The 25,827-nt window shown below is 42.7% G+C and overlaps 1 protein-coding gene and 1 long non-coding RNA gene across 2 annotated transcripts in view; one reads left to right on the top strand and one right to left on the bottom strand.

Moving 5' to 3' along the window:
• URB1 (URB1 ribosome biogenesis factor) overlaps positions 1 to 4,795 on the top strand; it is a 56,471-nt gene extending 51,676 nt beyond the window's left edge. Inside the window, exons 37-39 of the mRNA XM_087758229.1 lie at positions 853 to 1,094; positions 2,777 to 3,379; positions 4,021 to 4,795. Coding sequence (XP_087614355.1) covers positions 853 to 1,094; positions 2,777 to 3,379; positions 4,021 to 4,223 — 1,048 coding nt within the window. The 3' untranslated portion in view covers positions 4,224 to 4,795. The remainder of the gene's footprint in view (positions 1 to 852; positions 1,095 to 2,776; positions 3,380 to 4,020) is intronic.
• A 2,977-nt stretch (positions 4,796 to 7,772) lies between these two features.
• Positions 7,773 to 25,759, bottom strand: LOC148055716 (uncharacterized). The gene is made up of 3 exons (XR_015704822.1): positions 24,917 to 25,759; positions 19,513 to 19,612; positions 7,773 to 10,452 (listed from the first exon to the last, which is right to left on the bottom strand). It is a non-coding gene; the product is annotated as an uncharacterized LOC148055716 (long non-coding RNA).
• Between the last annotated feature and the right edge of the window lie 68 nt (positions 25,760 to 25,827).

Here is a 25,827-nt window from a genome sequence, read left to right as displayed (position 1 = left end):
AGAAGAATTTCTTGATCTCTGGTAGTTTAATGCTTTTTTCCCCCTTCAGTTTGAATGTTGAGTAGTGAATCTTGATGAGATTTCTTTGACAGGAAGATTTAGCTGTTTAAATACATTGGAATAAAATAACAACTGAGTCATAGTTACTGTCAAGTTCTACATCCTTCGTTATTGGCCGCTCTTAAGCTGCTATGTTTTACCTTTTTCCTGCTGGATTAGAGCCCGCAGTTAGCAATGCTATTTGCTGCAAGGATCTTTCATACTCTCTGAAGCTTTAGAGTCTTCGTGTCTATACCGTGCCTGCAAACTGTACGAGGAGAAACCATGCAAAGTTCTACACGACAACGCTAAGAAGGGATCAGTCTCTTCTCTCCAGATCTAGAGCACTTAACCTGTCTAAGCACAGCAGTTGCAGCAGGGATAGTAGAAAGCAAATGAGTAACCAGTTCTGTTTGGGTTCATAATAGTATCTGCAGCTCTTCGTGCAGACAAGTATTGCCACAGCCTGCAGAAGCTATGTTTATTTTTATTTCCTCAAAATTTTGAAAACTCATGTGAAAAAAAAGTGTAGGTAAAGCTCCAGACCCCTAGCCTCTTGCTTGTGTGCCATCTGCCTTTGCTATTTACAGGCAGGAGGGGAAAGACTGTGTTTCATGGTGTGTTCTGCCAAACACTAATGGAACGAAGCACTGGGCATTCAGTGGGAATGAAACTAATTATTACTGGCATCCTGAGAAACAAAAGTGTATGTCTAGAAAACTGCAGGAAGAGACTGTAAGGAGAAAAAAACTGTACTTTTTTTATTAATTAGCATACAGAAAAATACATGGCACTTCTGTTTTCTTTTCATAGGACTAATTTAGACCTAGCCAAACTGACTCAGTTTTTCAGTACACTCAGTTCTGTGCTGGAATATCGTGCTATAGTTGTTGAGGCCTTCAAAGAAATGAGCCGGTTCACTGTGAATGACAGCGTTCTCTCAGACAAAGAGATCCTGCTGCTGCTGCATAAGTGGAGCGTCATCGAAAAAGACCTGCAACTGCAAGAGGATGTGCAGGCTCTTGCTCAGAAATACCAAATCAAAGAATTGCTTAGTAAGTACTGAAATATTTCAGAAAAGTAATACTGTTGAGGCCGGTATAAGCTAACCATACAAGTGAGGCAAACTTTATAGGAAGAAATATTAATAACTTTTGTCAGACAATCTGATATAGCTTGGGGGAGGAGGAACAGAAATGGAAAGCCATTTTTCAGGTCTTTATCATAGTGATTTCTAACTTCAACACAATTCTAGAAGCTTTTTAGAAATAAGGTTTCAAAAAGGGAAAGAGCTTTAAAATGAAACTTAGTTGCAGATCTAGAGTCAGGCTTTGAAAAATTGTATTCTTAAATGAAGTCTTAAAAAAACAGTGCTTGGAGGCTTTGTGCTCAAAGATTTGAACCATTCTGAGTGTGGATGAGGGATCTGAAAGTGAAATATGAGCAAAAACTAGCAGTAAAGCAAACGAAAATGAAATCGTTAATTTTTCTTATTGTCGTCAACGTTGGTAGAAAGCAAAAATACATTTGGACTTGTATGACTTCTCTCTTGTTATCTCTGTGAACAAAATGCAGAGGGAACTCTGTAGTGGCAGGTGTTAAACAACGCTGGTTTCCTGCAAATACAACAACTACTCTTGAGCACATAATAGGTTCTATAGGTTTCTTTAAGTGTTCTGTATCAGTTAAACTAATTTTTAAAGTATCACTGTATGTAAGGGATACTATAAAAGCTTTAGTTTTTCTAAAGTTTTTCATACCCTTTTAGTGTATGTCTGAGGATTTTGAGAGAATTACAGTGACATCTGCAACTTACTATATATGAGGTTTAAAAAAAATCTGTTGCTCCAAGCCTCAGGAGCTTATAAAGCAGTCACAAAAATGGGTCCTTATCTGAAATTTTGTTTCTGAGGTTACATTTCAGGAGTTGTCCCCATGCCCCACAGCCACTGGGACAAAATACTGAAATGCATTTAGTTGATTGTAAGCTGCAGAGTGCACCATAATTGACATTTCTGATGATTTTCTCAGTGACTCCTTGAAAGCAAATTGCCATAAAATGCTCTGCGCGGTATGGTGGTGGCAAAGTGCTGTTGCTGTTTGGGAGCTTTGCTGCTCCCGTGACACAGGCAGCATCTAACGGAGGGCAGCCCCACGTTACAAAGTTCGGCTGCCCGTCTCTTCCCATGGGGTGTGAAAAATTCACGTGCCCTGGGTTGACAGCACCTCACCAGCCAGACACTCAGCCAGGGTGCAGCTGTGCAGACTTTGTTGCTTCAGCCTGCGCCATTCAAAAGCAACTTAGCTGTGCTGGTATCTTCTTCCGTAGGCAGGTGTGTGCTGCGCCGCCCCGGCTAGCCCAGAGAATAGTGGCTTGAGCATTTGTCATGAGGTGGTGTAAATAATGTAGCCTTACTGGCAAAACGGCATCGTGTGGACCTCTGGAATACTGCCTTGGCTTTGCTGGGCTGCGGGCCAGGGCCTGGGTGGCGTTATTGCTCACCTCAAAGTTAGGCGATCCAGTTCAGAAAAGTGTTTCAGCCTGTGAGTCGCTGGGAGCTGCCTGTAGCCATTTACTCTGAATTGCATAGGCTCAATTAGGCTGCTAAATGAGGCTAGTACTTATCCTTTCAGCAACTGAAACAACACATGATACCGTCTTTGTTGCATAATTTTGTACCAAGAAAATCCTTTGGAGTATCTGACGTTTGTTTTGGCGGTGTTTTTCTTCTTACAGAAAATATTAAAGAAAAGAACAAATCTCAAGCCTCATCTCGTGCATATCATCACAGTCGGAAAAAGAATGAGATAGAAAGAGAAGACAACACTGCTGCAGATCTGAAAGTCTCTGAGCTGGAGAAATGCAGAGATCATCTGAATTCCATATTTGCTCATTGGGAGCCTGTTTTCCCAGCACCACCCACCAACCATCGAGGGGAGCCCCTCAAATCTGCTGACCTTGCGGATGAAACAGTCAGTCTTACCTGTGCATCCACTTCCCTAGTAACTAAATGGCTCGTAAAGTCCATGGTTGAGCACAGCCTCAATACGCAAAATGTTTCGTTAACTCTGCGGTGGCTGCAGAATTGCGTCTTGCCACACCCAGTGGCAGTGCAGGAGATGCTCAAGGATGAGACATTGAGAAAAAACATCTTCAAGTTTTACACCCAGATCTGTGAGGCCAGCAGCGGGACGGCTGGACTCTTTAAAGAGTTCTGTTTGTTCAGTTCAATCATGCTTCACCTAATGGATGCTCAGGGCCTGACCAACAACAGCTTTCATGAACTTGTGAAAACATTGTGCCTGTCAGCAATGACAGAAGAGGATGCGAACAAGAAAGGTAACTCATCTTTTCCTTTTCACTCACGTTACAAGGCGGTAATGGTAGAAAGTAGGCAGTTCCATGGTTTTTTTTAATTCATCGAAACGGTTTGAAGTTTGCCAGTGTCCATTTTTGCTCATAACTTCACAAAGTAAAAGCTACATCTTTGGTGGTATGGGCACAGGGGTGGGTAACACAGAATAGGGTCACACTGTAGGGGTTTCGGATGGAGCAACAGTCACACTCCCTCAAAGAAACTTTCCTTTCTAGGACTAAAGTGGAGTTCAGTGAGGTATAAAAAAATATAATTCCAACGGGAAGAATACTCTGCAACAAATGAGTCCATGTGGGTATGGGTTCTGGTCCATATGCTATTCAATGTTATCATTTGGTAGCAAAAGCCACCAGTCAGATTTCAAACTTTTTTATTTAATGAGGTCAGAAGGTCGTGCTAACAAGAAACTGTTTTCTTCCCTTAGTGTGAGGAGGATCATTGGCTTTGCATGGGCAAAAACCCCAGAAGTTTTCCATCTAGGAAAAGAGTTAGGAAACTATTTAAAAACATAGGTCTGGAGGTAAAATGGTTTGGTTTTGTATTACTGTGTGGAAATAGAAGAATATCTGTTCTGATTTTTCTCTGTTTTTTTTTTTTTTCACAGCTGTTTGTGTATTCCTGACTTCTGTTTACATTGGGGACATATGGCTTGGAGCACAGGAGCCGGATATGTTAATAACCCATGTCAAATTGATTTGCGGTAGTACAGATGATAAATTAAATGATGATGACTTGGAAACTCATAAAAAAGAAGAAACTATTATGCCTCTTTGCAAAACCCTTTACTTGGCTACATTGGGGCATTAATTCAGTGAACTGACATTTAATCTTCGATGTTATATGCTCTGCCGTCATTGCTGTGAGCCATGAAACCCTCCTGAACTGTTCTCCATACAAATCTAACTTGTTTTGTCACAAAGATCAATATTTTATTACTGTGTGTGAACTCAGAGGGGGAAAATTGTATTCATCATCTCTCAGTGGAACATTAAAGCTGTAATTTCCCGTTTCTTGAACAGTATGGGAGATTGAATGTTATTTATATCATTTTTATTACAGGCATTTTTAACTTTATGAAGAACCAAAAAAGACTGATTAGTGCATTGCCTCTGGACTGTATTTCAGTCCCCATATAGTTAAAATCCGTCCTCTCTCCAATATAAGATGGGGAAGAAAGACTGCAGAACTCCACCACAATGTGGTATAAGTGCAAAGAACGAGTAGTCAGAGGTTTAGCCATGATGATTTACTGTTTCTTGAAGAGCCCGGTTTCTTTCATGATACATGATACCAAAACCAGTATGAATAGAAGACTGAACGCTGCAATCGTGATGGTCTGGGATTCTTCTTGTTTTTAAATTAAATGGCTTTTGAAAGCATTTATATCGGAGCTGGTCTGTTTTTATTCTCCTTTCTGTTTTGTTTTTTGTTTGGTTTGTGTTTTGTTTTGTTTTTTTAATTAAAAAAAGCCCTGACCATCACCGCTGCTGGGACTCGCAACAAAGGCCCATCTTCTCTCCACTCTGAAAAGATGAGAGATGGAACTAAAACCCAAATGACTTGCTGCTCATTGATTATACATGTTTTTTATTGGAAATTCTCTGTGAAATCTGATAAATATTTCTTGAATGTGGCCTCGAGGGCAGTTTAACTTACCATTCCAGGTATGCAAACATGCAGAGCCTGAACTTAAACCTTTGAAATGTAAAACAGGATTTATTAAATTGACTCATGAATATGTGCTGTGCCTAGGTACTCTGTACAAATTCTGTACAGGGAAAAAATCAGAAATGCACTCTCCTTGTGATGTTTATTTAATTTGTTTTTTTTAAATAAAAAACATGAGGCACAAATAATGAGGATTGCTTCTACATATAAATATTCTCGTCCTAAAGAAGCCATAATATCTATGTCAAGACTTGATTTAAAAATAACAAATACTTCTTGAAAAAGCTGCAAGCCCATTAGAGGCTAAATTTTGTGTCATATAAAATCCCAAGGGTCTCACATGAGGAAATCATTGCGATGAAAAAACCAAAGGAGTTCCAAAATGAAAGATGTCTTTCCATCTCCTCTAACTGGAAAAGAAAATACTCGTGACACATAGCGAAGGAGTTTTTCAGCTGTCTTGAGGGACTGAGCACATCTAACAGTGGTTTATAGTATGATTTGCTTGAGAGAGTTAAAAAAATGAGGTAAGACCATTCAACCAACCTAAGGACAGTAATGCAGAAGCATATTTTCTCTACCCAAATCTAACTTAAATGGCAATAAATTAAATTAATTTTCCCCAAGTTGAGTCTGTTTTGCCCCTGATGGTAGCTGGTAAGCAATCTCCCTGTCTTAATCCTGACCCACGAACTTTTTCATCCTGTTCACCCCCACTCCAGTCCTGCTCAGGGGAAGTGAGAGAGCGGCTGGGTAGGCATCTGGCAGCCAGCCAAGGCCAACCCACCACAATATGTAATGTGGTGTAGTGTAGCCCCTTCCCATCCCTTAATAAAGTAACAAAACCCAAATCCTAAATGCCACAACCCAGTTGTTAGTCACTCTCCAGCAAGTTGCCAGCCCAGAATGATTTTGGGTGTGCACTTGCATGCCTTGCAATAGCCTTTCACATGCCCTTTGGCCATCTTTGCTTAAAAAAATAAATTGTGTAACTGTGGTACCTGCAGGAGCAGAATTCCTGTGTTGAAGCTCAACAAGTTGGAAGAGTGATTCTTGGGTGAGATCCGATTCTAGAAATAGGTACAGCAGATGCAAACAGGCGTGCTAAATTACTTAGGCTTAAACAGCTATTTGCACACCTTGGTATTTCTCTCTGTGGATGGAAATAGTGAATGCAGTTTTGTCACTGCTAAAATAAGGAAGATAGATAACTTTCAAGCCTATAGAGGGCTTTAGCTAATGAGACGCACGCTGCTATAGAAGTGGAAAGTAGTATCATCAGGAGACCAAGACTACAACTAGGGCCAGTCATCCATGTTGGTGCGCTTTCCTTACAGTAGCGCATCTAAATCCTGACCAATTCCACATGAATCCACCCTAAGGGTTCATACTCAAATGATTTTCTGATGGCCTTAAGTATTCAGAAAGGCCCAGCAGTGAGTACTTTCTCCCTAGCTTGTAGCGTTTTGTTAGTATCTCCAACACTGCTATTGCCAAAGTACTCGAGGTTTGGAGGAGAGGATTGTTCATAGGCATTTCTTCTTTTTGTTTTTAAATGGTATTTTTGGAAACAGAAAATGAATGTAAATCAACTGACAATTTAAAGCTACTAGCCTGTCATGTAAAAGATATATAGCTCATATGTGCTTATCAGTAAGAGGAATGTAGCTGTGTGCATGTGGGAACTTTTAAAAATAAGGCTTAATCTGTCACCGCCTCTGAGCTTCAATATATTCTAGCAATGCGGCAATGAAAAGATTATTATGAAGTTCTCCTGTAATGGTCAAGTATCTTTAAAAGCCATAGATGGTAAGCAGTTGAACGATTTGTGTGTGTGAATTATTACCAACGTATTCAAAATACATTTTAAAAAATTGTATAGATGGAGAGGAATTATTTTAAATTAAGCGTGAATAAATTGTGGAGAGCATTTGGAAAAGGAAAACTTGCTGCATATATGGACCTACGTTTGAAAACAAGGAGTTCCTACAGCTTAATGCAAGTTACTCACTTCGATGCTGTTGTGATGAGAACCGTGTGGATGAAGCTGCAGAGCGCCCTGCAGCGGGCCCAGCGCTCTGGGCGGCCCTCACAGCAGTCACGGCCAGGACAGGCCTTTTAAGCCTTTTACTCAAAATTCACAACAACTCCGTGAAGTCGACAGCCCAGAAGAACACCCTGCTCGCTGTTGTACCTGGTGCAGAGACCGTGTACGGTTTGAGTTGCAGGTGGGGCTCCTCAGGATTGGAAGCAGATCTCGGCGATGGGCTGCTGGTGGCGGCGCTCGGCCGAGGACACCTGGCACGTTAGCAGGAGAGGGCGGCACGTCGCCTGAGCGGCTGGGCAGGACGAGGTGGCTTTGTGGGGGTAGTGCTTTGGGGTAACATTTTTATAGAAGTCAACTATTTGAACCAGCCGCATGGGCTGATTTGGGTCGCACTTTGTTGACTGGTGGGTGCAGCATTTCAGCCCTCCATGAATGCTGCAGCCCATGCAGGGAAGGCCTCTCTTAACGGAGGGCTCTGGGGGGAAGGGGAAAGAAAGCGCTCACGGTGGAGAGCAAAGGACTGGAAGGGCCTTGAAACGGGTGCGTACGGAAACGTCACAGAAGGAAATGCATTTCTTTCTCCCCCGCTCCCCTCCTCCCAAGTTAGGTGCTGTAAGATAGGCTTGCATTTTGCATATTATTTATTACTGGTTATATACTTCATACTATATGCCTTCCATTTCCAGGTAATTTGAAAAGGGGGGAAAAAAAAAAAAAGTCTTTTCAGTGGTTATGTACTTTGAGTCATGTTCCAGTGCAACTAATGAAAGAATACCAGTAGTTGCGAAGAGGAGTATTCACATCTTTCAGAAATCCCCTTGGAATCCATTTGTAGAGAAGAGGTTCTTGAAAAAACAGGGTGACAGGAGTCTGTCGCGAGGCAGGGAGGAGGGTGCTGGAGCAGACCGCGCCGGCAGGCAGTGCAGAACTGCTGCAGGAGAGGTGTTCTGGCTCGGGGTAGACGGACGTGGCAGGAATGATCGAAGCGCAGTTGCTGTGTCCTTGAGGAGCAAAATGGGTCGAGATGGTCGTGTCCTCTTCAGACTGTCTTTGATGATACTGTGTGATTGCCGCGGGGTTAAAGGTAACTGTCCCCGTTTGCAGTGGGAGAGCTGGTGCCAACATGGGAGTCGATTCATGTCTCCTTGTAAGAGCTACCTCAGCTCTAGCAAAAGGTAAGGGGGTCTGAGGGGAGGGGAAGGCTGTTGTGGCCACCTGAGTTGACTGATGGAAGTGTTTCATTCTCTGATATATCTCTGTCCATGTTGCACCTTCCGTTCCTGCAGCCTTTCCTCATTTTCTCCATCTGCCCATCACTCAGTCTGACTCAACAGACTGTATGCCTTGACAGGTTTCCCAGCCCAACACCAGTAGTAGTCAGTTTGCTCAAAAAGCAAACTGCAGAAGTGTTTATCTCAGAGATTAAAAAATTTGAAGATTAAAAAAACCCCCACAATACAAACATATGCCTGGTGGTTTGGTCTGTCTCTTGTGTTTAAGGCTTTTTTAACGCAGCCCAACCTACCCACTCTCTGGTAACATCATAGCCCACGTTCCCTGTACGCGGCATAAGGCTGCTCTGGCAGTGCTCCACTCTAAGAGCTTTTGCTGCCTGCTTGGGGACGTGGAATTTCTAAGCTTCTCCTCGAGTTTCGAGGGAATTTTGTGTTGTCCTCAGCCCAGCAACTAGCTACGCAGTCTTACAGCTATGCCATCCCTCGCTGCCTTTCTCAGCTCGACTTGGCGGTCCCAGCTTCGTGCTTACTGCAGCTCTAAGGGTTCCTGGCCCTCTCGTGGACCTTCGCCTAATTCTGCCTGGGTTTGGCGGAGCTCCGCGGGTGAGGAGCGGTGGAGAGAGCAGAGGCCACTGAAGGGGGAGGGAGTGCGAGTGGCCCTGCTGACTCTGCTCCACCTGAGCTAAACCCGTCCTCTCCACCCCACCGAAAAGCTGCTGCGACCCTCACGGAGGGCTGTAGCTTCTGTTAAACTATTTGTCGGCCCCAGCTGAAAGCAGGCAACTCATGCAGAAATGCAATGTTGCTTTTGTGTTTTTGCCTTTGATATAAAATATCATAAGCACACTTCTCTTTTTTCTAATGCAAATGGGAACTGGCAGGTACCATTTCAAGACTGTTAAATATTAACAGTTTCTTTTCCACCTACCATTTCAAATTGAAAGCAAAAAGCCATGGGTTATTGGTAGCAAAACTGTATTTCTGGGCAGTTGGTAAAGCTAATGATTCAGTGAGACGCTCACTTGAGATGGTTAGTGCTGCCATTAGCTTCTTAAAGGCTGTTCTAGGTAAACAGTGTTTTAATAAATTTTAAATGACCCAAATATTTTTTGCAATAGAAAAGTAAATAAAAAGCATATGCTATCCTTGAGGGAACTGCTGCGCTTTAAGTTAGCGAAGCAAGCTGTAACCCTTCTAGAAGCAAAGTTTTATTGTTGGTGTTGCACTTGACATTGTTGCTCATTTTTCAGAGGATGACCAAGTGGAGGTGTCACTAAGATGCAGCTGATGAGCGTGACCTGAGGACAGACCCAGAAATAGATGACTCGTGGCTCTCGTCATGTATAAACAATATTGGTTATGCTGCCTGTCCAGTAAGATCAGCAGGATGCTGCTTTTTTTTCGCAGCAAGACAACCCAGTGAAAACTGAGACACCCCCGAGGATAACAGACCTCGGTGTGCATTCAGGTGAGCAAGGCAGAGCTCTTCACAGGACTCGGGGCATAACTGGTGTAGATTTTCTGATGGAGGAGTAAATCTACTCTCAACCAAATGGGTCTTAATGAGAACCACTCAACCGGCAGCACACCCTTTGCACCGCGTAGCTGGGAGAGGAGTTTGAGTCTGAATCCTTACTTAAAAAAGAGAGAGAAATTTTACAGTCATCATCATCAGGATCTAAAATGTTGATCTAAAATGCTGATCAGGCAACTCCAGCAACATTGCTCAAATACGGCCGTCAGGACTTCCTCTTATGCATCCAGGATTTTTCAGGTTTGTCCTTTGTTGAAAGACATTTTTCTTTTTCTTCTTCTCCTGAACTAATTCACGTTTGTGGTATCGGTGTTTAATAGGCAGTCACAGCACTGAGCTTTTCTCTGCAGTCAGAACTGTACTGCTGGTTTTGTTTAACCTGTTCCAGTTTTAACTCAGGCTCAGATCCTTCCATGAATGCCAGTTTCATCTGAAAGGGAGGTAGGTGTTTGAGACGCAACCACATCTGAGTATGGGCTACTGAGATCATCACAGTGAGGCTGTTCACCACTGGAACTGCTTTCTTCTATCTGGTTCCCTACAATCACTTGTCTGAAATGTGTGGAGAGAAAAAAAATGTAGAGTTATCAGGGACATCTGTTTGGAAGACAGATAGCGGCAGTTTCATAAGGAAGTACATTATCAAAGTCTTAAAAAATATAGAATATGGTTCTTCTAACACAAAAGACATTGAATCCAGCATGAAAGATGCTTCTGGACTTCAGCCTTCTTCATCCACCACAAGAATCATGTCCTTACTTGGAAACGGAGTATGACCAACAGCACAAGTGTGAGCTGTGGCTGGTAGGTGGTGACTCCCCCTTTCCCCCTCAAGATGGGACTGTCAGTCCAGCCCTTAAGCTTGGTTCTTTAGCTGGATTTTTAAAGAGCAAACCAGAAACTTTGCTATGACTTGCTCTGTACCGAAGGTGAAGGGAATTATCATGGCTGCTCCTGGGAAAGAGAAGAGGGCTAAGAGCTTCCTGTGACTGTGACCGGTCTCACTGGGGGCAAGAACGAGAGGGATGCGTGATATTTGGGAGAGATTCCCTGACACCGGGGTTGGGAAAAGGCAAGATACAGCTCTAAGGGCTGGTGGGGATCTGAGCAAGAAAATGGGACAGATCTAAAAAAGAGTGTGTAGGACTAGGGTAGCAGGAAATTTCCAGTGTACAAATAATAACAATATAAAGATGTATGGTTCTGCCAGAAAAAGAAGTTAGTGGTGGGGTGGAGGGGGCAATGATATGAGAACAGCAGAGCACACCCTGCCTCCTCCTCCTCCTCCCTGAGCCCTCCTCCCAGCAGCTTCCCAAACTTCACCCTTAAAAAATAAACAGCAGATGAGTCCTGGTCTGGAAGCAGTAAGGTCCATTCCATATGGCTGAACACAAGATCCCAGCTACTACTACACCCTTAGGGCTTCAAAGGTGGGAAGGAAAATTACATTGGGAAGAAAAATGTAACCCAAAAGTGAGAATGAAAACGGAGAATGTTTGAAAAGGCTTATTAACATCTTGGAGCCATGCCCTCAGAGATGAGCAAGAACACATCTTTGACTAAAAGCCAGTGTTTCAGTGGCTAGACAAACCTAACAACCAAAATCTAAAAAACAAGATAAAGTAAATGGGATGAAAAGGAAAACAATTATTTTTAATACTCTGGAGGAAGGGAAATATGAACTTTATAACTTCAAATTGATTAATTGCTAATGAAAACTTAAAATACCTGTGCCTAACGAGACTAACACAACAGGGATTTTGCTTAATGGTAATTCAAAAAACCGAAACAAACCCCCGAAGTCTCAGCAACAGGCCTACTACAGGCAGGCAGATTTGGGGTTTTCTTTGCTACAATGTAGGCATAATCAAGCCGTCTCTCTTCTCTCTGTTTGACAGAAGCAAGACAAAAATACTCTTACCAAAACAGGATGTTTTCTTTCCAGTCCATTAAGTAGCTAAATATCATCAGCTAGCTATCCATATTTTTAAATCACCTGGAGAACTTGCATCCCAGAGACCTGGAGACTGTCTGAGGAGAACTCTGGCCGGCTCCTGTTAATCGTTAACCGTCCCTGGAACAGCAGGGAAGTTGGAGGAGGCTGGAAGAGCCCTAGTGTCCCAGTACTGAGAGCAAGCGAACTGGTCAAGCCAGGTCACTATAAGGCAGTGCAACTGACCTCAGCCCCAGGCAAAATCATGGAATTAAAGCTAAGATAAGATACAGCTGAAAAAGTATTTCGAAGGACAGAAAAACTAATTCCAGCCAGCGTGGTTTTATAGAAAGGCAGGTATGGTGAAAAACGTCTGACGTCATTTTTTGAGGGGAACACTATTTGGAGGATAAAGGTAGCTGCATACATGTCGCTATTTAAACTGCAGTAAGGCGTTTGGCTTAGTATTCCACACTGCCTTCTTTAAGAACTATACACAAGCCCCATTAAACAGGTGTTATGTGAATTAGGCCTCCCAAAGTGTAACTGGAGAGTGACCTCTGACTGTGGCTGTTTCTAGCAGGGCTCTGTAAGCACCCGATCCTGTTCAGCATTTTCATCAGTGATCTGGAAGTAAATGTAAAGTCACTCTGAATGAAAGATGCAGATAAAGACACAGTGATACAAGGAAGAGCAGTCATATAGCCCAGACTGGACAGCTAGTTAAGATGGATCTATTAAAACAATATTAATATATTAAATTTAAAGCCTCAACCCTGGCAATATTATCATTCATTGAGAACTGCAGTTTTTTCATAAACCAGTCTCCCTAAAGACAGTGAATCGTGGCACACAGAAAAGCTTGAGATACTCAGAAAAAAAAGTAGAGCTAATATTTTGTATTTTTTGATTTCTGGGGACAGACATGATCTTTGAAATATACTGTGTGATACTGTGATTCCAAAATTTCATATATTTATCAGACTGTCTATCCACAGTAATCACTTTTTGGCATTCTTCATTAATGAACAACTATCATATTTTTTTAATGCAAGTACATATTTAGCCCTAATTTTATTGAAGTTTATCAGTTAAGCCAAGATGCAATGCCAAGGCACTGTGATTTAACTAGGCAGAGAAATGAGAAATACTGACCAACTTAATAAATACAAGAACTTGTTCTCCTCTGCAGAGGTATAGCACCTGGGCAGAGACTTTGGGAGCCTGCATCCCTGCCCTCAGCGGGCAGCACTCGCAAATCTCCTCCAGTGCACGAGTTGTCTGTGGTTTTCTTTATGTCCCTTGGGAGTGAGCGGACATAATCTCAGGACTGCCTGGACTGGGCATTCTGCACCCTCTGAGGAGATAATGTTGGATCTGATACTACGGTTGTTCATAGACACTATTTGAATGCATGGCTCAAGAGTTATTTCACTCTTTTGACTGTCACTTGCAAATGTCTGTCTGGTCAGTATTAGATGGAAGCCTTTCTGTGTCATTTAAAACCATTTAACTGCTTGAAAACAAGAAGCCCCATCATTTCTCTTTGTAGGAGAAAGGGCAAGAACTAGGAAGATCTTCAGAAAGCAGCGGAGAGCACCAGCCTGCTTCCCGGTACCCGAGCAGTGCAGTCCGCTGCCCAGCCCACCTGGAGGGACGCTGGCCTGGTGGCACCAGACCTGGGAGAACGTCAGCGCGGCAGCCACAGAGTTCTGACCTGGCATCCAGCAAACGGCGTCCTCTCAACGCAGAGTCTCAGCGCGTGGCATTTCTGGAGGGAGACTGGCTACTGGTAAGCAACCTCTGTTCCTAGCTTTCAGCTCACGCATACGTTCACCCAGTGGCTGGTGCTAAACCGCCCCCCAGCGCGTTAGTTTTCACTTGGAGATCAGTTCTCTCTGAACAACCTCAGCGCCACCCTACCAAGCCTGATACCAATCCCAGGCCTCTCTGCAGTGCCATGATACCTGCTAATAGGTACGGAGCGTGTTTCTTTAGATGACAGGAGTGAGAACGCTTCCCTGTGAAGACACTGTAATTTGAGCTCTGGTGACCGCAGCCTTACAACAGGCTTTGACAGTTCATAGCTAACCATTTTTACAGCCTCTGCTCCTGTGGGTCTGACAGCTGCTCACATCAAAGGGAGCTGGTTCTGTCAACATAAAAAGAGAAAGTTCTCCTAATGATGGTGGTGTGAAAGACAGTTTTATCCCTTGAAACCAGAGGCTTGAGAATAGCAAGATTTATTATCTGCTGTTTGAGATTAAATTCAGAAACCGTACTGGGGAGAAACTGGGATAGATTCCCCAGGAACACTGTATATGGGAAGCCAGCTGTGAAGACTTAGCTGTCTCAGCTTCTTCTGAGACAAGGAATGATGCTGTAATCTATGCAGACAAGTCATGGAGACCTCAAATACTGGTCTTGTGAGAGTCCCGGCCATGAGATTTAAGTACCACTGAGAAACTGGGGTCTTTCTGAGCTCCTAGCCAGTCTTGGCTAGGAAGTTCTAGATACCTCAGTGTGAGAATACATGATTCCCACTAGTGAGAGACCGCAGGTAGAGATCGCAGTTGAGTAGATCTTAAGTGAGTTTATAGACAGACAAATTGCCTTGATTCCTACTGTGAGAGGAAAGAGAGGGCTGATGAAAGCAGAAAACAGGAGCGTGGTCTGCTTAGCCAGAGGAGAACCTCTCATGAGGATCTTCTTACTGTAGTATTAAAAAGGACTTCCTCCCCCCCCCAAGAGCTACGACACATCTTACTGTCATCTGGAGGAATATGGTGCCTTGAGTGTCAGATGCACTGCCTTTGTGTACAGGAATAGGTACTTTTTTGTTATTGCAATATATGGTGGTTATATTGTTCATTAATGAATATTACAGTCTTGAAGGTAAGCTAAAAAAGCCCTCTGAAAACTATCTGCCCTCATGTGAGACCTAGGATATTGCTATAGATTTTTTTTCTGTCCTAGGAACCAAAACCCCTGAGCTGTCAAATATCCAGATTAGTTCCCCAGTTCCAGGAATGAAGCAGCTGTTGCAATTGATCTGGATGGAGCAAAAAATTGAAAGAGCACATGGACATTGTACAGTCTGTCCACCAAATCAGTGGTTATCTGTCTGTCCATGAAGGAAACTCTCACCCGCAAACTGAGAAGAAAGCTGGCTGTAGAACAAGTGTTTTCAAGCCAACTCCCGCATCTCTGTTTGGCAAGTGGTATCCTCAAACTGTGCTACCACATGCCCCAGACATGTTGGGTAAAAGTTGGTGGTAGTCAGGGGGAAAAAATATCTAAACACTGAATCGGGTTTCTTACTGCAAGAAATCTGTCTGAAGCCAGCGAGGATCATGCTGCCAAGCAGTCCAGAGTCCCTCGACTGAGCCTCTCTGAGGCTACTGTGGCAGCAAGAAATGTGGACAAGGGATGAGACATGCCGATCTTCCAACTCTCTGGGTACCCCATTTATTTTTTTTTCCTACGTTACACCGTCTGGTAGGAAAGTGAGAGCCAAAAGATTTTGGATGCCCACAGCGATCTCAGTCATGGCTGTCAGGAATGCGCAGCCTCTAGTGAATGCATGGGGAACCAGGGTGTCCTCTGGAGAGGTCCAGGAAGGAACCCTCCCTGCCCTCCTCCCGCTGCATGAAGTTCCAGCCTTGGCTGGGAACTGCCTCCAGCCACTAACCCTTATTTTTCTCTATCATCGTTTTGGATGGTAAGAAACATAGCTGAAGCAAATGTTAATACTGACTCTTGATTACAACAGTGTGATAATCAACTGCCTTGGCACGCTAATGGGTTTGAAATAATTGGTCCCATGCCCCAAACCTTTTTTCTTTATTTATTTCTGTAGGGATAGCCTAACGGTGACAAAAGGGATTGGGACCTGGATTCCTCGCTGCAGCTCTCTTGCAAGCATCAACCCTCCCCCCTCTCCCGAACTCACTCATCTGGCTTGGCACCAGATTACTTTGTATTGCAGAGAAGAGTGTGGTGCAATCAGCTCATGGCTTCAGGTCCAGGACTTCTCAGCGTCTAAGGATTATGCTGTGGCATAAGCAGATCTAGTTGCTGCATGTGCCTTTCAGAAGACACTTTGACACGGACTTCTTTTCTGTGCGGATATGCAGGTAAAAATCAGCAGACGATACTGTGGTAGGTGACGTGTCCTTGCCAAAATAGTAAGACCTTGGTGTACACAGTGGTGGAAGAGATCACTGCGCGTTATAATCACTGCATGTTATACATAATACATTATATATATATATATATATATATAATCACTGCATGTTATAATCACTGCATGGGCAAAATGTAACCTTCAGGGACCCCCCAGAGATCCAGCTGACAATGAAGACAGCTGACATGCAGCAGTGGGGGTTTGCTCAACAAGTCAACTGAACCAAGAAGGCGCACTCTTATGAACTGCCAAGCTTTTAAGCAGGCTTGTTTCACCAGGCGGTTGAGCAAGCTGGAAGAGTACAGGCTGCCCTACATGCCCCTGGGCTTGACAGAGATGGATGAGCACGGAAACAGTGAAGGTAAAAGTTCTCCAGCCTTGACCAGTGACGTGTATGTACGTTTGTTGGGTGAATGTATCAGAATTATCACGGGAAAAGAGACAGGAGATGTCAATACAGAAATTAGACGACCGCCATGCCAAGGGGAACGGATGGATTACATAACGGGGAAGACGACGGGGGAAGATGGTGGAAGCCAACAGGGAGAACTTCTTTCAGGCACCCCGCTTTGTTTTATTGCTGGAGCTGGGAGAAGTGTAATTGGAGCGGGGGTTGACAAACAAACGGAACTCAATCAAAAAGGGCAAGTTTGGGGGGTGGGGGGTGGTGCTGAATAGTCTCTTCAGTCCTAAAATCGTTTTCTTACAGTATGTTTCAAGCCTAGAAAAATGATAAGACAGGATGATTTCAAAGCCTAAGCGAATCTCATCCGATACCGCTTTCCATTAATGATTCCTGGGCTCTCCACAAAACATTCCTAGACTTGCCTTGTTCACAACAGCTCTTTCGATGGGCAAAACTGAACATATTAGGGATAAATACAGATATTTTTAAGCCAGGTATTTCACTCAGTAACATGATGCAAAAGTGAAAAATTTTTAAAAATGAATACTTTTGTTTAAGTCTTCAAAAGACACTGAGATTTTCATGTATATAGACTTCTCCTGCCAGTTTTTTAGGAACAGTAAATTAATAGGAATGTGCCTCTGTTACCCTGTAATTTTATGTCCCTTTCCATGTGTTTCTTGTATTGTTAGCTTGCCCCCTGCTTTGTGGTTTATTTGGGCAAGCTGCCTTTTTTATTGTTGTTGTTACCTTTTGTGAGCATGCCAGAGGCCTTAGGGTGCCAATAAATTAGAATATTAGTGCTCCTTTTGACGGCCATATTATACTCGTTTCCCTCTGCTTGTTTGTGACCTAATCTTGAACCTCTGCCTAATCTGCTGAGCAGAATTTTCTGCGTCCCGATCAGATTAGGAGGAGCAGCGGGCAAATGCATCCTTGTTTGCATAAAACGTGTTTGCCAGAAAAACTAGCAGCAAACAAAGTAAACCAAATGTAGAGAGCGGCAAACAGAAACCTGTCCTTAGACAAAGTTCAAAATCACAGGCAGCGTTAGAACTACATTCCCATTCAACATGGGGGTGCTGCACGTCAGCGGGCGCTGTGTCTCCATCAGGCACATCCACTACAGCCGCCTTCACAGGACAGAGTCTGCAATCTTTCAGGAGATTGAGGACATGCCTGTCAACGCTGAGGTATTTATGCAGCCTCTCTTTTCAGTCACGGAGGTTTCAGGTGGGAACACCCTACTGGAATAGATTAGCTATTTCATCTGTCTGCTACTGGAGGATATCTCCCTGTTTTGTCAAGCCCAGCTGTAAAAACAGCCTGGATGACCCAAACATGTGCGCTGGGATCTCTTTCTGCAGAGCTAGATATGCTGCACACGCTCTGAGCCTGAAGATATATGGTGTGTGTATATATATGTATGTTGTCTCTCTCTATATATATTTTGTGTGTATATATATATATATATATACACAACATATAAAGATAAGCTTTACTGGGCTACTCGCTAGCTCAGACCCAACTCTGTCTCCCTAATGCTGAATAGTACTCTACTGAAATTTAAATTATGGTACTCAGGTGAGAGCGACAGAATTACACCTGTAAACTTTAACCACTAATGAAATGGCCTGAAGCTAAGTCCAGGAGGTTCTGCCTCAACAGAAAACCCAGTTTGACCATGTAGTCTCACTCCTAAGCTGGCTGGTACTGTGAATGCTACACATCCGTGGCTGGCAGGCGTTTCAGGTCGTTTCACAACCACACTTCCAACTGATTAATACTCTCTCTAAGTGTATTTGTAGTTTCACCGTGGGCTTACTATGCTGAAGGACAGAAGTTCAGATATGGGCCATCTTTGGGAAGGAAGGTACTGTTATACTCCTGCCAGGATTTGCAAAACAAAAAAAAAAACAAAAAAAACAAAAAAAAGGAAAATTTGCCCAGCTCTTCAGCCAATTATAAATCAATAATTTCACTGAGTTAATTTAACCTACGAGAACTTAAAAGTGTTTAGGGACTGAGTCATACAGTTATTTTAGGCAAGAAAGAAGCTTGCCTAACCTTCTGCATAAGAAGCCAGAGAAGGATAGACCATAGTCTCCTCGCAGTAATTTTTGGATGACTACAAATGCATGCTATTCAGATGTTCAGTCATCAAGTAAAAAAAGAATTAATCACAACCCATTTAATATTCTACTCTAAATTGTTCCAGTGAATCATTACCCTCACGTAAAATATGTGGTACATCTGAGTTTCTGTAGCATCAGCTTCCAGCCGTTGCATTTTAGTACGGTACTTTACCATTTGACGGTTATCATGGGGCTCTTGAATTGCACACTAGCATTCTAAAAGACGCAGACAGTTCACAAGCAGCATCTTTGAGCCACAGCTCCTTGAGAAACTAATTGATGTGAGCTGGTTTTTCTCACTGTAGGATCTGTTTCTGGAACTCAAATCATTTTTTTCCCCAATTCTTCTCAATTTCTTTAAAACCCCTTTTAAAGAGTGCATTCTAACACCAGTACAACATTCTTGGGATGATCTAAGCCATGGTGCACATACTATTATCTTCCTGATCTCACTAATGAATTTTCTCCTAATTAGATCAAAGCTCACAGGAGCTCTGGGAGCTTGTGTTCACCTGCTTTATCACCATGATTCCTACTTCCTTCTCAGGTGTGGTTTACAGGAGGTACTTTCCCATTCTGCATGTAAAACAGACGCTCTTACTTCCATAGTACGCAACCTGGACAGCTGGCGTAAGTAACATGCGTGTTGTTTGCCAACACACCACGCAGTCCAGACTGCTCCGCCTGTCCTCCTGGTTTACTGTTCCCCCATCTTTCTGCCACCTGCAAACCTCATCAGTTATGGATTTGTTTTTATCCAGGTGACGCATACAAACAGTGAATCGCCATGGGTCGAGAGACACTCAAACCAAATAATAACATAAAAAGTGTCATCTCTGCGTGCAATTATAAATGTTGTAATTGCTGGATCACTTGAAGCAGTGAATGAATGTTTCATGCAGATTATTTTATCACACTGATCTATACTTACTTTATCTCTGGTTGTACTTACTTTACTGGAGTTGATCCAGAGCGGGACATATAGAGTAAAATAAGGAAAAGAAACGTCACAAACGCAGCAAGCCCAACCCAAAAGGCTATGACAACAGAATCTGTGGACACAACACAGTAATTCTGTCACTGGTACTGTAGCAAATATAAAACACAGCAATATAATTCATGATCTCTAAGAAAGGTTTTTCATTTAATTAATTCAATTTAATTAAACCCTTGAGAGAGAGCAATGTGAGTGCCAATTTGTTAAAAGTCTTGAGAGCCTCCTAGCAGTTTATTGTAACAGCGCGTGGCCAGGGCTGGGGGAGAGGTTGGGGAAAAAAATCTAGTAAGTGTGAGGGTGACTAGCGCTATCCATATATTTAAAAGGTAATGCTGAGCGCTGATGGTTTTCACCGTTTCAGCTCTTTGCAGGGGATACGGTTTCTTTTACAAAATCACAGTGCGGTAAGCAGTGTGGTACTCCAGACCGAGCCATTACCACTCAGCGTATAGCCAAATCCTGCTCTTAGGTGAAAAAGTACAACAATCCATGATCTTCAAGGTGATGCTTTTAAGGAGGGAATTCTAGCCTTGGAAAAATTTTCTACCAAGAGCAATACCAAGGAAAGCTTGTTGAAAAGTGCCTGTGACCCTCAAAGCGCATCAGTCCAGTGGAAGAGAATGTGATCCTTCCTCCGTTCAGCTGCAATATTTCTGTAAACACAGAATAGTTGAAAATGCAGCCTACTTTATCAGGACTAAGTGGTTTCTTTAAGGAACGAGTAAGTGGATTCCTAGCACCGAAGCATGGGTTCCCAGTTGGTTTAAACCAGCCTAAGACCCTGCCACTGCTGCTATTCCCGATTCAGATGAGAACGTTTTTTTTTAATTAATAAAAGAAAAAAAAAGATGAACTGATCCCTGATCTGGGTGACCAGTGCTAGTGAGAGTATGAGCTGGCTGGGGGAGAAAAGGGAGTTGCTCTTTCATGAATGAAGGCTATGGTGCTGCCGAAACGACTGCCTGAGGTACGGGCTCACCCTTAGAGGGGATGAATCTGCTCCTGCCCCGGTAGCACGTTTGGTCACTGTTTCAAAAATGCTCCTTCCTGGGATCAGTGCGGTGGTGGTGAACGTCCCAGTTAAAGCCTTGAAAAGGCTGGGTGTTCCGCAGGGCACAAGTCGAGAAATGCCCTGAATTCATAACCAGCTACTCACTTAGACTGAGGTGAAAAAGAAGGGTCATTGACTCGAGAGACAAATATTGACCAAGACAAAATAAATCTTCCATCTGAAAGGACAGAAAACATTGTGTTCTTTGAAACAGGTCCAATATGTTTGATTAGGTGTTTCTTTGTGAAAAAGTTCAGAACGTGTTGTCATCAGAGCCACAAAGAGATTAGGGGGAATTATTCCAGCTCCTTTTAAACCTAAAACTAGAGCTGACCCAGCCGGAGTCTTATCGGAAAGCTGAGTTTTGGCTGGGCTACTGAGAAATGAGAATGTGGAGGGTCAGCTTATTTTATTCTTCCTCTGTTAAAAAAAGTTTTACTGAGCTTTAATTCAGAGGATGGTAAATTAGCGTGTGAGGGCCAATATGCTGACCTGCTCTTCCCAAACTTATTAAGGGAAAAAGCGATGGGGTGCTACTGGCCAAGCCCAACTCCTCAAGGGAGAATTAGGGGACTTCTGTTAAAAAAAAAAACAACACAACCAAAACGCAAGCTTATGGTCCAGGGATATTTTGAAAAGCTCAAAGTTTTGAAGTGTTGAAAGCCATCGGGACAGAAATGAAGAGTTTGGATTTACAGAATTCCCTATCAGAGCTACTTTGGTTTCATCTTTTAAAAGCAGCTTTAATACAGTTCGTGGAATTCACTGAAACTAATCAAATTTGCTGCAGGTCTCAGGGGGAGTCTGAACTATTGAGGGATAAACAGAAACTTCCTGACTGTTTTTAAAGTCCTGCATTTAGGGTTTTTTTAAAACTGGGATAACATATTTTAACAATCTATAAAAAGCTTTTCTATTGCAAAATTTTACAGTCACCTTTTGTGTGTGTGTGCGTATGTTTTTGAATAGCCTGTTAGTTCATGGGCCAATTAAGCTTTTTATTATTTTTTATACAAAATGGAGAGAGCTGCACGACGCTATTAATAGAAAGCAAGACCATGACTTCATAGCTGGATTTAGATTCATTTTCATGAGACAAGCACGGTCTCACAATGCTTCAGGGACAGGCCACATAACACGGGAAAGAAAGGGCAGAGATTCAGGTCTCTGTTTTACGTTAAATAAAAAAAAAAAACAGGCAAAATTGAATTAGGGAGCAATAATCCCGTCCCGGGGGTTATGACGACTGTATGATTCATTTGGGCTGATTCAGCAATGCACCTAAACAAACGCTCAGGTCCCACTGCAGTCCATCAGCAGAGGCCCTCTGGAACAGCGGTTATTGTAATCCTGGAGGTATCCTACATTTTGACAAACTTGGAATGTTTGTGGCTATCTGAAGGGAAATTATCACATTTCATCTTCAGCACAAAGGGCAAGGACTTGCTGAACTTATTTCGTCTACATAGTTCCAAGCACATGAAGACAATAATCCCAACAGTGGCTTTTGAAGGTATTAGAATGTAAATATTATGCAAAGACAGGAAAACCTACAAGGTACGTTCATTGCTTGACTAGTGCTTTTATTCAAAACAAGGAAAAAAACTGACCAACTGTGGCATTATTTCCCTTGGTGTTTTCTTTATAACTTGTAATTCACTGTTCTCCCACTGGTATTTGGAGAAGGAAGAATAAAAGTACCAAGATGACGCAGTCTCCATTCCTCCTAGACTGCTGACATGGAAAAATGTCTATTTTTATAGGAAGCAAAAAAAAAAAAAAAAAAAAAAAAAAAAGAAAGAAAAACAGTTTCACTTCCCTGGCTATCAGAAACCCAAACCCGACACTTTCAGTTTAGAAATTGGTACAGCCAATGTGGGCTCTTTAAAAGACACAAATCATGGAGCAGAACTCCATTTTGACAAGCTGCCTAGAAATACCTTACATAAACAGCTGTCCCAGGGAACTCAAATTGCCTTAACATTAACCTGCTGAGGGTGGAAAAAAAAAGTACATCGCAAAAGTACACTTGCATCTCTCTCTTTCTTCTTTGCCTGGGAGGTGAGCAGCTGAAATACAGAAGCCTGGCTTCCTGCAGATTTGTTTCCCAAAGCTGAGCCCAAAGGTGATTTCCTTTGGTGTCCAACAGGGCATGAGCTCACCCTGCCGCCTTTTTGTCAGTAAAGGTCTTCACTCACAATGTTCTTCCTCTGTTAGGTAGTCACCAGCTGTAGGAACTTGCACATATTTTATATCTTTGAGGCCTCCACTCCTTTGTAACTAGATTAAGCTGGAGTTACTGTAGGAGCAGAAGAGATGCATAAACACAAAGTATGATTGCATAAATCATCTCCTTAGAATATAAAAAGACCTGAAAGGTGGCAGACTTCTCTACTTCTTTAGGGGAAGAGAACAAATGAAAAAAAAAAAAAAATCAACAAGAGATCTGTTTACTCTGCTTTTTTAATGGAAGTAAGGCTTATGAGATCACTCATAAGCACTCACACGTGTGTGTGGTAATTTCCTCCATTAAACTATCAACGAATTTAAATTAAATTTAATGGAGGGGGAGCGTCTTCTCTCAGAAGCACAATTTCTACAAGTTTCAAGAAGCTGGTTTCTTGCAGCTGGTTAAAGAGAAATATGCTATAAATTGCCATGGAGGGAAACGCTGTAATACAAACTACACCTATATTATGTATCGGGCAACCCAAATGTTAGAAAGATGTTAATGAGAAAAAAGAGGAAAGGTTAGATTCCCGATTTCTGTTTTTTGCTAAGCCAGCCACATGCCGGGGACTTACAGCTAGCTTAACACAGCAGTTTGAGATTTCCCTGGTGGAATTTGGGGGTAATTATCCACCCTAACTTTAAAATTAAAAGAATTAGGAAGCTGCCCATAACCTGCCTGATCCCAGCAGCACCAAATGTTGCTCTACAGTATTATGGAGCAATATTTTATATATGGAAGGATGTGGATATTTACACCACCTTCTTTAAGGCATGGTGCTCTAAGTTTGGAGGCAATAAACCCTACACTCATTGGAGTGGACAGAAAAGCTTTTCTAGAGGCAGTGCAGAATAAGAGTTTCTGCTCCCTTTTCTTACTCTTGCTCTCATAAGGCAAGCGAAGGACACGAAGCTCCTAGCTTCACTATTAGAAAGACAGGTTCCTGCACTGTTAATTAGAGAGACATGAAAATATTTTGAAAGACTATCACGTTTTCCTTACAGACCAGATCACTATAATAACCTCGGGGAAAGCAATTTTAGTCTCTGAAACCATATCCGAACAGTTGTCGTTGTCTTCAGTAAACTAAATAGCAACCAGTAAAGCTCACAGCTTTGTCGCTCAGATGAGGATACAGCCATAGGTAGAGACTTGACAGAAACAGACGGAAAATGCTGCCTATAGCCTAAGTGACTCAAACATGCCTACCCGCTCTCTCTCGATCTTCATCAATCCATCCAACCATACTTGGCTAAGTTAATCCCTCATGACATAGATTGTCATTTTACCTTATCAAAACCTAACCGATGCAGCTGACATTAGAAAAAAAATAATTTCTTGCCACTTTTAAGTAACCATTAAAAAAAGACATCGCTATCTTAGTGTGCAAAACCAAGCGTGAAACGGAATTAACTGTTGCAGGGTGAATTTAGTGAATGCTATTTCATATTATATACTTTGAAAATAAACTTCTAAACCCAGCAGAATCAGATTCTACGGCAATTAAGTATTTTGACAATAACGTATATTGTTACTTTATCTTACAGTTCAGTAGCACTAAATCAAAGGTGAAAAGGTAACAGAATACGTCTCCAGCTTGTTGTTCCTGGCTAGCGGAAACATACACTTCTTTTACTGAGGTTTTGAATGTTTATCAGTTGTAATGTAAGCCTTATGTCCCAAAATAAAAACACAATAGTCTCATGAAAAACTCTGCTCATTCAGTCCACTTTTCTGACAGTAGCATGCAGGTAACTAACACCCCAAACTACAGATTTGCAAGTCATTAGGTTTCCACTTAGCAAATGGCTAAAAAAGAATCTGTCCTTCTAAAGAAGAGTTAGTATCAGCAGTCTTATAGTTTCAAATACTGTGAGATAAAGCAAAGACTTTAAGTATTAGTAATAACTGCTATTAGAGCACAGTCAGTTTGGAAGGCAGACACCCATCCATACAAACCACACATATATAACCCGGCATGGTCTCTATTGCAAGGAAAACAAAAAACGAGTCAGTGAGACAAGCTATGCAACATTTTTCCTGTACTAGATCAGCACCTACTACTCTACAATACTTACATTTATTAACCTTCAACTTGCTTCCATCTACTGGAATTGGATCTATATAATCCCAATAATATTCATACGACCAAAAATACTCGGAGGAGTTTGTCCTGTTAGCCATTTCAGTGGTGCATTTTAACCAGCTCAGAACTCCAACCAAATACTTTTTTGCATTGTACTTCAGCGCCCTCAGAAAGAGATTGCACAACTGATGCCTATGTAAATCACCCTGGGGTTCCGCAGCTCAAGGACTGCCTTGGTACTGAAAAACATCTAGCAGCAATGAATATTAATGCCTGACAGATATGAAGCAGCAGCCCTTAAAATGTAATCCTCGCTTCCTGGTGGGCAACGATGTTATTCCTCAGCGTATTTTAAACTGAGATGGATGGCAAGCAACCTAAGAATGGGGTGGACAAGTGCCAGCTGGATCACAAACCCTTCCCTCTCAGAAACTTGCAGCAACGCAACGCTCTCTGGAGCTCCTGAAAACAGCTGGCCTGAAAGACATTTCTGAATTTCTTTGGATGTAAAAACATACGTAAGACCTGACAAAACGTTTCATAAATAAAGGACGTATTGGAATAACCATATATTTTGCTTTGGTACTTCTTCATTCCCTCCACCCTGAAGGCAACAGACGGAAAGGCAGGCTCCCAACCAAGAGGAAGGCAGACCAGCGACAGGCATTCAGCCCACAGCAGGCCCGCCTGCCTCGGCAAACACACGCATCAGTGCTCCACCGCGGTTTCCAGAACAGCAATTACCCGCGCTAAAATTGAAACAGACCCTCGGCCCGCTTTTGACTGCGCCCCTAAAGCCCAGAGGGCATGGTGCAGCTGGGCAGGCCAGCGCTGCTGCGCCATTTGGAACCGGGAGCAACGTACGCAAAAACAGCGCGCGAAGCGCCGGGCCGGCCGACGGCA

This window comes from Nipponia nippon, unplaced genomic scaffold (assembly GCF_047370975.1).
Source record: "Nipponia nippon isolate SJK-2023a ecotype South Korea unplaced genomic scaffold, ASM4737097v1 scaffold_2, whole genome shotgun sequence".
NCBI lineage: Eukaryota > Metazoa > Chordata > Aves > Pelecaniformes > Threskiornithidae > Nipponia > Nipponia nippon.
This window is presented reverse-complemented; position numbering and strand designations above follow the sequence as displayed.